Raw genomic sequence first — 12,082 nt, 5'->3', positions numbered from 1 at the left:
TTTTTTTTAGCAGACATTGATAGTGGTTGTGATTGGTGATGTCTATTGATTTTCCTGTGACGAAAATGTTCTATGACAGCTCTGACCTCAGGTGGGAGACAGCAAACTTTCCCTGCCCACGTAATCAATGACTTTAGTCTGCTGCTGCTTCGGCCTGGGTCTTCAAGAAAATCTCAGATTTGCCCATCTCTGAAATCTCTTGGGATGTGAGAGGATTGTTCTTCTCAAATTGAGGCCCCAGAACAGCAGCACCAGCTGGCCTGTTAGAAATTCAAATTCTCAGGCTCAACCCCAGAGCTGCTAGATCAGAAACTCTGCATTTCAACTTCCCCTCCAGCAGACTGTGACGCATGCTCAAGTTTGAGAACCACTGAGCTTGCACAGGCTCTTTCCTTGTTTTTTCAATTATTATTAGTGTGTTTTTCTCAATGGAAAGGCATGAAACAGGCATTTGTAGGCATATGCCATTCTTAGCTTTTCTTCCTTCTCCCCTCCGATGATGAGGCAGATCAGGGCTAGAGGGAAAATGAGGGGTAGCTTTAATCTCTGAATGACTCTTTCATCAAGGTTCCTCTTCCAATCTTTTAAAGTATAGTCATCAGATAAAGGTACATTTTCTATGTAAATGTATAAAGATATACACAATGTATAAAGTTATATTGTATTATAAATATATAAAGATACAAGTATATAAGTATACATTGTATATGTTTTTCTCCACTACAAATATATAAAGATATATAATGTATAAAGGTACATTGTATATATGAAGGTATAAAGATACACACGATGTATAAAGATATATTGTACATATTTAAATCTCTCTTGTAAATGCAGAGGAGAGCAAACCAGGAAATTCTGGGAATCAGGGCACCATTGGGAATTTGAGGTCATGAGAGGAAACTTTGGAGATTGGAGGTCAGCAGGGGACAGAAACAAGAGTGGGAAGAAGAACAAGGTGTGGTAAGGGCCACTGCATTGCACAAACTCAAAAGAGGTCAGCCCCTATTTGCCTAGAATTTCCTGCAGTTGGTGCTCCCAGAGCTGTGCAGGGCAGTGCCCTGGGTGAAGGCAAAGGCAGACGGCAGCCCTGGATGAGCCCCTAAGGTTTCTCTCTAAAAGTCAGTCACACTGTGACTTCTTTGGAGCTTTAGAATAGGTACTGAAGATAGCTGTGCTGTCTCCTCCAAGGGTCTTTTTAAAAATAGAATAAATTCTCGTCTCTCTTGGGGGTCTAAAGGCAGAGAGAAAAATCAATGTTATCTTATTTCTATAACCCTCCCAACTGTTAACAGTTGAAGTTGTGTTATTGCCCCACCTATCATCTCTATCTATCTATCTATCTATCTATCTATCTATCTATCTATCTATCTATCTATCTATCTACCTATCTATCTATCTATCTATCTATCTCAAAGCTCTTCTCTCCAGACACTCAAAGATACAGCCTATCTTTTAAACATCATGATGGTGGTTAGCATGGATGGTCATCTCAATAATTGAGAAATCAGAAATCTCTCCAGGGTGTTTCTAGGATCTAGATACATGAATTTACCAGATGCTCTGCTAAGTGCCTGCATGCATTGTCTCATTTAATCTTGACAACCAACTTATGATAGTGGTGCTGTTAATATCCTCAGTATGTGTCGGTGGCTGAGAAGGGGTTTGAACGGGGGTCAAAGCCTGAAGTTTCATCTCTTCCACCTTACTATTTAATATAGCGAAGGTCTTGATTCAGGTGGGATTGTGGTTACCTATTGGCTCCTTCATTCTCAGGGCTCAAATTGAGATATGCAATTACCTACGCTCTTTAGGTACTTGTGTTCTTTTTCTGGCTTGTGTGTCTAAACCTCTATTTGTGGCAATATTTTAAGTTAATTATTAGTACTGTAAAAGCTCTTAGACTTCCGTGTAATACTTTAAACACACTGTGACTTTTTAAAATAAAAAATTAACCACTGAGAGCTAGGCATCATTCTCTTTTCTATGGGCTGAGCTTCAATGTTATAACAGGAACTCACTAATGAAATAGACATTAGAAAAGCCTTCCTAAAGATTTAAGAGGGTCATTTATTCTGCGGTAATTGTTATTTTCCTAGTTAACTTCATCTCCACTTGTGTACCTGCTACAAATGTTTAATTATGTTCAATTATTCCATGTCTTATAATTTACATTGCCTTTTATTTCCTCTTATTGTCCAAAGTATCTTGTTAGGTGGCATGTGTGTGGTCTACTTTTTGAGCACATCAACACAATTCTTTGGGCTAAACTTTCCTTAATAGCTACTTAGAACATCAAGGAATTTCACTGCGTATGTACTTCTGGCATATTTTAAGGAAAGAGGATTAATTTATTGTATGTCCAACAGTCCTGAATTCTTACTGCTTTATCAAAAGAGTACATGTATAAGTAAGAGTCTTTATTCTTTTTATTTCAGGAATTACAACATATTGTTAGATCACAACACATCAGAGCAGAAAAAGGTAAGCATGGATGATCTGTATGAATGTTTAAAAACCCATAGGATCATTATTCTTTGGGCTAATGTGGCTTCTCTCATCTCCAGCTACGGTGGAAGGTTCTTGGTTAGATCTGGCCAGGAGGGGCAAGCCTGACACTCAACCTTTTGCTCATCTCACTATTAATGCCACCGACATCCCATCAGGTAAGTTCCATTTGCATCCGGCCTGAAAAGTATTTCAAGAGTCATTTTTCAGCCCATTTGAATACTCGAACCTATTATTAGCCTGTTACTAAAATTTTGAGAGCCCTTAACTTTTAGACCAAAATTTAGACTTTAGTTCATAATGCACATCATGGAAACAGTGATTCTCAATCATGCCAGAATGGACGTCATTACTATATTCAGATTCAGATCATCAGAGCGGGTTTATTTTAAGTGACTGCCAGTTGAGGTTGCATAACTGAGAAGGACAATCCCTTCTTATTCTCATCTATATTTACCTAAGCTTAAGTTGACAATTCCCTTTGCTGACCTGTGTGGTGCATGGATTCATGCAGGTAGTCATATACTCAGCCATCTCCTGCAGAGTTTCAGATAGGGGCTCAAAAGAGTGAAACTTAACAGGCAGTAGCCCTCTAGAAATTGAGACATACTCCTTCTCCAGGGAGTTATCATTTTGGGGGGTAAGAATTTAGCTCAATAGACTGGAGACCTGATTATCTTTTGGAAATGAGGAAACCCGGAGCTGTATGCCTACATCTATCTTAATTCACCAGCTGTTCCGTCATATAATTCCCGCTGGTTACTTCATGTTGGGATAGGTGGGCATCAAAAAGATTGCAGAGAACATCATCATAGAGTGACCATTGAACATCGTTGATATCATTGTTATGCCATTTAGTGGACACACACTATGTATCAGGCATTTTGCTCTGTATTCGTGATCTCTATTCCTTACTACAACCTTGCAAGGCAGTTGTCATCATTCAGATTTTGCAGACAGGGAAACCAAGGTCCAAGTTGATTCCCAGTCCATGGTTTTTGTACTATAGGTTATCATATAAGTGCCTGTGGCCAGTTGGCTTTGTCAGAGGGAAATAAAGTCAGAGCCCTATGTTCCTCTTTTCCCGAAGGAAATAGATTAACGTAGTTTTAGTAACAGGGGCTCTGAAGACTAACTTCCTGGGTTAGAGGCCCCACTGTGCTACTCTCTGGCTGAGTGATCTTGTGCAAATCCTTGAAATCACTTGGGCCTCAGCTTCTTCATGGGGATGGTAATAGCATCTACCTCATGGGGCAGCTGTGAAGATTCCCTGAGATAACAAACTATTAACACTTAAATGGAAGCTGGCAGTTGGTAAACACTCAGTGAATGTAATTTGTTATTATTATTCAAATTTAATTAAATAATTATACATATTCTAACTTTTTTCCAAAAACAATTCAAGGCAATGTTTTCTTAGAGTTAAAATATCCAAATTTTAGGGGCCGGCCCGGTGGTGCAGTGGTTAAGTGCACACATTCCGCTTTCGGTGGCATGGGGTTTGCCGGTTCGAATCTCAGGTGCAGACATGGCACCGCTCATCAAGCCATGCTGTGGCAGGTGTTCCACATAGAAAGTAGAGGAAGATGGGCACGGATGTGAGCTCAGGGCCAGTCTTCCTCATGTTAGCTCATGGCTGATCTTCCTCCAAAACAAAGAAAAAAATCCAAGTTTTAATAAATGATTCTGAAGCCACTATCATAGCATGGGCTGTGGAAGGATCTTTCCTGACTGCAGATGGAGAAAGTAAGAAACCAACTCTTTGATTTTTAGTAGATTTTCCTAAATTATCCATCCTGTCCCGGATACTTGCTTCATAAACAAAATGTGTGTGTGTGTGTGTGTGCACGCGCACCTTACAGTGGAGCGACACTGATTTTCTGAGTGGAAAACTACTTTGCATCTTAGCAAAGGCAATCAAATTAATACTGATGTGTCAGCTGGGTGTGCTGTGAACGTGCTCTGCATTTATCTTTTCAGTTCATTTTAAATGGCATGTGATAAATATTGCATTAGACTGTGTGCCAAAGTCTGTTTGGGAACAGCATGTTTAGCTATTAAGCTCTCTCTCCAGGCACCTAGCATCAAATCATTGCCCAGAAGTAAAGCAAATTCCTGGTTATTTTCTGATGGTTACTGAGTTGGAGACTGAGTGAAATGAGTTAGTCTATGCTTCTGTTTAAGAAAATAGAATTTGCTCCTCTGACTGAGCCAAAACCTCTTGAGTCCATTTCTCTCTCAGTTTGGGCCAGTACCGGCTACTTCAGAGGAAGATAGCTTTAGTTTTGCCAGTTCATTTTGGACCTCTGATTCATACCAATTTACACAAAAGAAATAAGTCAGAATCTGCCTTACACTGACTTGAATAAATGCATTGGGAAGTATTTCATGAGGTCAGAATATGTGGCTTTCTTTAGGGGATGCTCAGGCTAAGTATTTGGAGGCCTTTTCTCCAACACCTAACAGCAGTGACCATAGGGGCTCAGGAGCTCGGGTAAGAGGTCATCAGCATGCTTCATTAGTAATGGACACTCAGGTTTGCAAGTGAAGTCCTTCACCTTGATCGCTGCGTATTTTCCTCGTCTTTTCTCCCGATGTTGTCTATTCATGAGTCCTCTAGTTCACACTGACAGATTTTCTCCCCTTTCTCCTCTGCATTCTGTGTGCATTCCATCCTTTGCTTGGATAGTTTCTCTCACTGACAACACTCTGCCTTTTCTCAGCGCATCCACCTTTGGCTCAAGTCCTCCCTGTCCTCTGGCTCCTCCATCCCCTCACTGGGCTGAGCTCTCCTGATCGCCATTAAATTCTACAGCTTTCACTTGGCAGTGGCTTTAACTGAACTTCAACTGTGTGCTATGTGACATGCAGAAATGAAAATGTTATATTTTTCATTTTATATGCCCATTCTTATTTTCTCCACTACTAGTGATAAGTACCTTGAGGGTACATTGCTTGATAAAATTCTTAGTTATAGGCAGAGTGAATGTCCATAGAAAGCACCACTTAGATATTTGTTGAATGACTGATCAACTGAATTGAGCAGTGAATACGTTAAAAATAAAGATACATTTAGTAGGAAATAAGTACACTCCTTCCACTTGACTTTAGCTAACAATGGGAGTGGTATGTGGTCCTAGTTCCTGTCTTCTCCCCTCTCTATTTCATATTCCTTGCTTGCCTTCCCAGACCATATCTCCAAGCCCTTGATCTAACACTAGCTTACTTTATCTTAGTCATCCTACTGCTCTCTGTTAAGAGCCATCATAGGAGATAAACTATAAGACCCATAATTGATTGAATAAAGGATTGAATATAAGAGTTGGGTAAGAAGGAGAGAGACATGAGCTTTTTTGAGATAGGAAACATCTTGAATTTTATTACCTTTATCAATGGATTAGGTGGCTGTTTACCAGCCTGGAGGAATTACTTTACTAGTGTTTATGAGGATATGATGAATAAAGTCCTATAGTCTCATTTTGACTCATTTGGGACCATGGAATGATATTTACATTTGTGATGCTTTAAACTAGGATGACCTGAGGTAGGACCTCCAATGACAAAGGGCATGTGCTGTGGTGGGACCTGGAGGCAGCAGTGTCTGTGGTGGCTTCTCAGGCTCACTCTAGCACCTTCTTTTTGATAAGATGTGGAGTTCAGGAAATATAATGTCCCTGGACAGAGGGATTGGGACCACTGGATTCTTCACCTTCACAGGCCTATCTAATGATAGATTGTCTCCCTATAGCTGGGCCCTTGCTGCATTTTTTTCTCCCACTTGCCCCACGACCTGGTTGGTTCTTGGAACAGCCTGCTATTGAGGTCCCCAGACCATATTCTAGCTGTGCAGTGGCCCTCCAGAGACAATAGGACATTCTCCTTTTTTGGCTCTCTAGAGAAAGATGCAGGTGTTGAGTTTCCCCAGAATTCAGGCGAGTCTGGGAAGGCAGCAAGTGTGGGTTTCTGATTCTACAAGGATCTCCCAAGGACCCACTCTAACCAGAGGGTTGTCAGCTCTGATGGATCAGTGGAATCCACCTTAAGTCTGAGTCCCGTGGGTGGATTTCTCTTGGGTGGCAGGCAGCGAAGAACTTCTCCCTGACCACAGAAACTAATCCCACCCCAGTTCTGAGATTCTCATTTTGCCTTGTTGAAATCTTGACAGATGACAAAACTTAACTTAGCATAAGTATTCACAAAATCCTCTGGAAGAAAAATGTGTTTTTGGACTTTCCTCAGTATAACCACTTTCCCTCCACCAGTTGACACCTTTTCCAGCTGGATCATAGATGTCCACATAAATACAAACCTTTGATTAATTGGGTTTATCATGGAGATATTGCCAGTTCTCCAAGAACTAGTAAAATACACTAAAGACCTGAAATGTTGAAATTACTAGATACATTGCTGATTTAGAAGATATTTTAGAAATTTTCACTGCTCCAGAAACAGTAGCATGAGGATCAGTGGTCACATTTCAGGTGTGAGAAGTGGCTAAAGGAGAATTCTGGTCGATCAGGAGAGATTTTATGATCCTTTGGTCACAAAGGATTGTGTGAAGTTGTGAAGCTGGGGAGTGCAAAGCCAAGAATTTTTTTTGTGAACTTCTTTGGGGGCAGCTTTTCAGTTGTATGAACCTAGGAGGTATTAGGATTATTGGAGGAGGGCAAAATCGACAGTGATAAGAATTGAGTTAGGAGTTTGACTCTTTGGTCAGAGTTCTTGTGATCCAGATTTTCATCTCCTTCTACTTACCCCTCTCCATGAATTAAAAGAGAAGATGGAGTCATGTGAAGTGCGAAAGTTCTCTTCCTAGACTTGTTTCTTGCTTTCCTGTCTCAACTGCCCTTGGCCCATTCTCTTCCTTCAACCTTGAATAATCTTCCCGCTTCTGTTGGCTGCACCTTATTCCTCCTTGAGTTCTCAGGCTCAGTAGCACAATAGAGTCACTCCATCCCTCTGGGGGAAAATAATCTCTCTTTCCTTTGAATTTCCTTAGCAGTTATCTGCACCCTTCCTACTGGGGCTCACTCCTTGCTTCTTATCTGAACACACATCATACTTATTCCTCGTGCACTGTAGTTTCCTTGAAGTCAGGAGAAATGAGATTTTGTCTTTGTACCCTCTCGAAGGCTTAGTAGAGAGCACTAAGTGCATCTTAATGTGTTTCTCCCCGTTTAGAAAATAAATTCTGAGAAGTTAATCTCCCACTGGAACAATGACTATTATAATATGTTTTTCTCCAACCTCATAGAATTGGGAAGATGTCCTTCTCATTGAAGGGGTGGATTTTAAATCATGTACCTCTCCTCTCCTCAGGTTCCCACAAAGTGAGTCTGTCTTCCTGGTACCATGACCGAGGGTGGGCCAAGATCTCCAACATGACTTTCAGCAATGGGAAACTCAAAGTTAACCAAGATGGCTTTTATTACCTGTACGCCAACATTTGCTTTCGCCATCATGAAACTTCAGGAGACCTCGCTACGGAGTATCTTCAGCTGATGGTGTATGTCACTAAAACCAGCATCAAAATCCCAAGTTCTCATACCCTTATGAAAGGAGGAAGCACCAAATACTGGTCGGGGAATTCTGAATTCCATTTTTACTCTATAAACGTTGGAGGATTTTTTAAGCTACGGTCTGGTGAGGAAATAAGCATCGAGGTATCCAACCCTTCGCTACTGGATCCAGATCAAGACGCAACGTACTTTGGGGCTTTTAAAGTTCGAGATATAGATTGAGCCCCCTTTTGTGGAGTGTTATCATGTATTTCCTAGGATGTATGAAAAACTTTTTTTTTAACAAGCCAAAAAGATGTATATAGGTGTGTGAGACTACTAAGAGGTATAATCCACATGGTACAAGAAGACTCTATCCATGCTTTTGAGTCTGTAGAGAGCACATGTATTTACAGCCAAAGGGAGATGTTGGAGGCAAGGGATGTTACAGTCGAAAGGCGTTCTTACACAATGGTTTTTAAATTTTGTAATGAATTCCTAGAATTAAACCAAATTGGAGCAATTATGTTGCCTTTATGAAAAACTGCATTTGGGCTGTGAGAGGGGTTAATTCTCTGGATCTAGCCAGCAGTTATGTGCCACTAGGCAGCTGAAGTGGAGAGGATGACATCTAATTGTAAATGGATGGTCATCAGAAGGGTTAAGTTCTTTTGAATTGTTACATCATGCTGGAACCTGCAAATAAATACTTTTTCTAATGAGGAGAGAAAATATATGTATTTTTATATAATATCTAAAGTTATATTTCAGATGTAATGTTTTCTGTGCAAAGTATTGTAAATTATATTTGTGCTATAGTATTTGATTCAAAATATTTAAAAATGTCTTGCTGTTGACATATTTAATGTTTTAAATGTACAGACATATTTAACTGGTGCACTTTGTAAATCCCCTGGGGAAAACTTGCAGCTAAGGGAAAAAACGTTGTTTGCTAATATCAACTGTATTATATTTCTTCATTCTTTTTAACTTAACAGATTTTTCAGACTTGTCAAGTCTGTGCAGAAAAATTTAAATGGATGCCTTGAATAATAAGCAGGATGTTGGCCACCAGGTGCCTTTCAAATTTAGAAACTAATTGACTTTAGAAAGCTGACATTGCCAAAAAGGATACATAATGGGCTACTGGAATCTGTCAAGAGTATTTATATAATTATTAAACAGGTGTTTTTCTACAAATGCTGCAAATTGTAAATTTTTTTAATGGAAAATTTGTCAGTGGCTTATCGGCAAAAAAGATCCTGTTCTTAATTTAGTGGAAGTTATTTTATACTGTACAATAAAAACATTGCCTTTGAATGTTAAGTTTTTGGTATAAAAATAAATTTATAAGAAGACATACCTTGTGATTTTGTACTTCTCTTTCATGTCTGTCTTGTTCTGTGATCCTCTTCTTTTCAATATGGTGATGTGACTTCTATCTTTCCAAAAGTTACTGGGAGAAATGCAGATTTAATTAAAAATTAGGAACAGATTCAATTAAATTAATAAACCTTGGAATTTGAAAAATAATTTGCAAGAAATTTGTATGTAAGAATGTAGCTAGCTCGAAAACAGAGTCTTTTCACTCAAAAAAGAAAGGTTTATGGGGCTAGCCCAATGGCCTAGTGGTTAAGTTTGGTGGGTCCTGCTTTGGTGGTCCATGTTCAGTTCCTGGGTGTGGACCTACACCACTCATCAGTGGCCACACTGTGGTGGGGACCCACACACAAAAAAGAGGAAGATTGGCACAATGTTAGCTCAGGGCCAATCTTCTTCAGCAAAAAAACGGGGTTTATGTTATCTTATCATGAGAAAAATATGGTGTCTTTTACAAAATCATAATACCCCATGCAAAACCGTTTGACTTGGAGGAACCCATGAACATTTTATGCCTCACCCCAGTGAAGAAGGATTAACGGTAGACTGGGTACTTGTCCTCATGGAAAGGTACGTGGGGGAGCTGTCCAACCTGGGTTGGTTATTCACGTGAGAGATATAAGAGAACAAGCAGCTTGGAAGGCACAGGAAGCCATAATTTAAGGCTCTCGGCCATTTGTGGATAAATGTTTCTCAATGGTTGTAACAGGATAGAAGGAGAAAAGAAATAGTAGATGTTATAAAGAAGAAATCGTAAATTTTAAACAGCAGAGCTTTGATGATGGGACTCAATCATTGACCAAAATATGCCTATTGTTTTAAAACTATCAGCCAATTTGAGTTAGCTTGATACAAAATATGATTTTGTATCCCAATTGCATATCCCCATTGCTGAGCCTTGGGTTAAGGAAAAATTAATTCTGATAAGCAATCTGAAAATTACTCTCCGTTGACACGAAATCTTGTTACATAGAGAGCCTTATTAGGTGCCCTGGCCCCTATAATGTAATTCTGTCATTTCCAAAGGTGAATAGCATTCATTCATTTGTTTGTTTGTTCCACATTATTTATTGAGAACCAACTATGTGCTAGGCGTGGAACCAGGCACTGGTGTTGCTATGGCACTCTTCCTGCCCTCGAGAAGTTTACATTCTAGTGGGGAGCCAACCTCACAAGAGTTTGGTAAACTCCAGGGTATGAGCATGTAAAGCATGCTGTGGGAACAGAAAGGAGGCCATCAAACCCAATCTTGGGGATCACAGAAGGTCTAGAAATGAAACCAGGCTGGCTAGGAGGTGAGTCGAAAGGCTCCAAAAGTGAATACAGAATATCCATTGCTATTTTTAACTTAAAGGCCACTAACTCATGCCCTCTCAAAGATGAGCTAAAACCCAAAGTCGGGATGGCGAGAACCTGGGATCTAGTGAGACAATACATGGTGGCACCAGCCAGACTGGGGAACTAACATGGCGGATGGTCTGCAATGCTAGGGGAGATCCTTTATAGAGGACCTTGAAAATTCAGCCTGCCTATAATGCGAATTTTATGTCCATTAACAACCTGGTAGGCTAGGAATTTTTTGAGCTTTGCTGGAATGAATCTATGACTTAACGAAATGTTGGTGTGAACTGGCTGTGCCTCAAAGGAGGCAACTGTAGCAAGTGGCTGTGCCAGAAGGTATGGGAAAGCTTTTTCTCTTACCCAGTCATGCTCAAGGCTTTCCAGGATCTGATAGCCTACTTTTCCCACTCACATGCTACTTTTTTACTCCTGCTTTTTTTCCCTCACTTATTCCTTTTCCCATTTCCAGTCTTCCGTATGTGTTTTAAGCCTTGCCTTTTTTTCCTGAATCCCTGGCCCTGCCTCAGAGGACCATTTAATTTCTCTGGTGGCCCTGGGGGAATAAGGAGGCTGCTGCATCTGATTGAGATAGAACCAGATCATGTCAACAGTCAGCAACAGCTAAGTGAACATGTTAGGAGTGACAAAATCATGTCAGGAAACAAACATACTGGATGCTACGGCAAATTGAATTGTTTGCTCATTTTAACTACTCCATTTCAATCTTCTTCCCAACACACACCAAATCTGAAGGAAGAAAAGCCTGCCAAATTTGAAGTCGTCTGTCTTCTCCAGTCAACTTTCACAGCTATACCAGATTCAGGCACCCTTGCAGGTTTCCAAAACACTCCCTGGGCAGCAGTTCTTGTTCAGTGAAGTTTCTTCCCTCCCTTTCCTCCTTCTTCCTTTTGTCTCATCCATCTCCATGAGGCCGTCCTAGAAAAGATATATCCAGAGATGACCTATTTCCCTGGTGACTTTGGTGGGAACTTGAGCACGTCATGCCTCATCCTTTCTTTCTGTGTCCGATCATTGATTCGGTTTAAGATAGTGGCATGAGGTTATACTTGTCCATTTTGGGGACACAACTTTGACTCGACTTGCAGTTCCACGTTTAGCTGTAGAGTCATTCAGGGCACGCCAAGCACATGCTGGCTTCACTTTTGGCTGTTTATCGACTCTCTGTCTTTCTTACTACGAAATTGAATTATGTTTCCCGGTAGCTGCATTTATAAACGCTAATTAGTTAGTGATTCATACTATTATGGTTTAGCCTTGTGTAACTTTTTACAATAAAGAATTGTACACTGTGAGTGTTAGATTTTAGCTATAAAACAGAAATCTATCCTTTTGAT

General features: G+C 40.2%; 1 protein-coding gene across 1 annotated transcript in view; it reads left to right on the top strand.

Moving 5' to 3' along the window:
• Window positions 1-9,387, top strand: part of TNFSF11 (TNF superfamily member 11) — a 31,519-nt gene extending 22,132 nt beyond the window's left edge. The window contains exons 3-5 of the mRNA XM_014866867.3: window positions 2,439-2,484; window positions 2,568-2,666; window positions 7,828-9,387. Of these exons, the coding sequence (XP_014722353.1) occupies window positions 2,439-2,484; window positions 2,568-2,666; window positions 7,828-8,249 (567 nt within the window). The 3' untranslated portion in view covers window positions 8,250-9,387. The remainder of the gene's footprint in view (window positions 1-2,438; window positions 2,485-2,567; window positions 2,667-7,827) is intronic.
• The last annotated feature ends 2,695 nt before the right edge of the window (window positions 9,388-12,082 follow it).

The sequence above is a fragment of the Equus asinus genome, chromosome 11 (assembly GCF_041296235.1).
Source record: "Equus asinus isolate D_3611 breed Donkey chromosome 11, EquAss-T2T_v2, whole genome shotgun sequence".
In the NCBI taxonomy this organism is placed as follows: Eukaryota; Metazoa; Chordata; class Mammalia; order Perissodactyla; family Equidae; genus Equus; species Equus asinus.
Note: the sequence above shows the minus strand (reverse complement) of the source record. Positions and strands in the feature narration are given on the sequence as shown.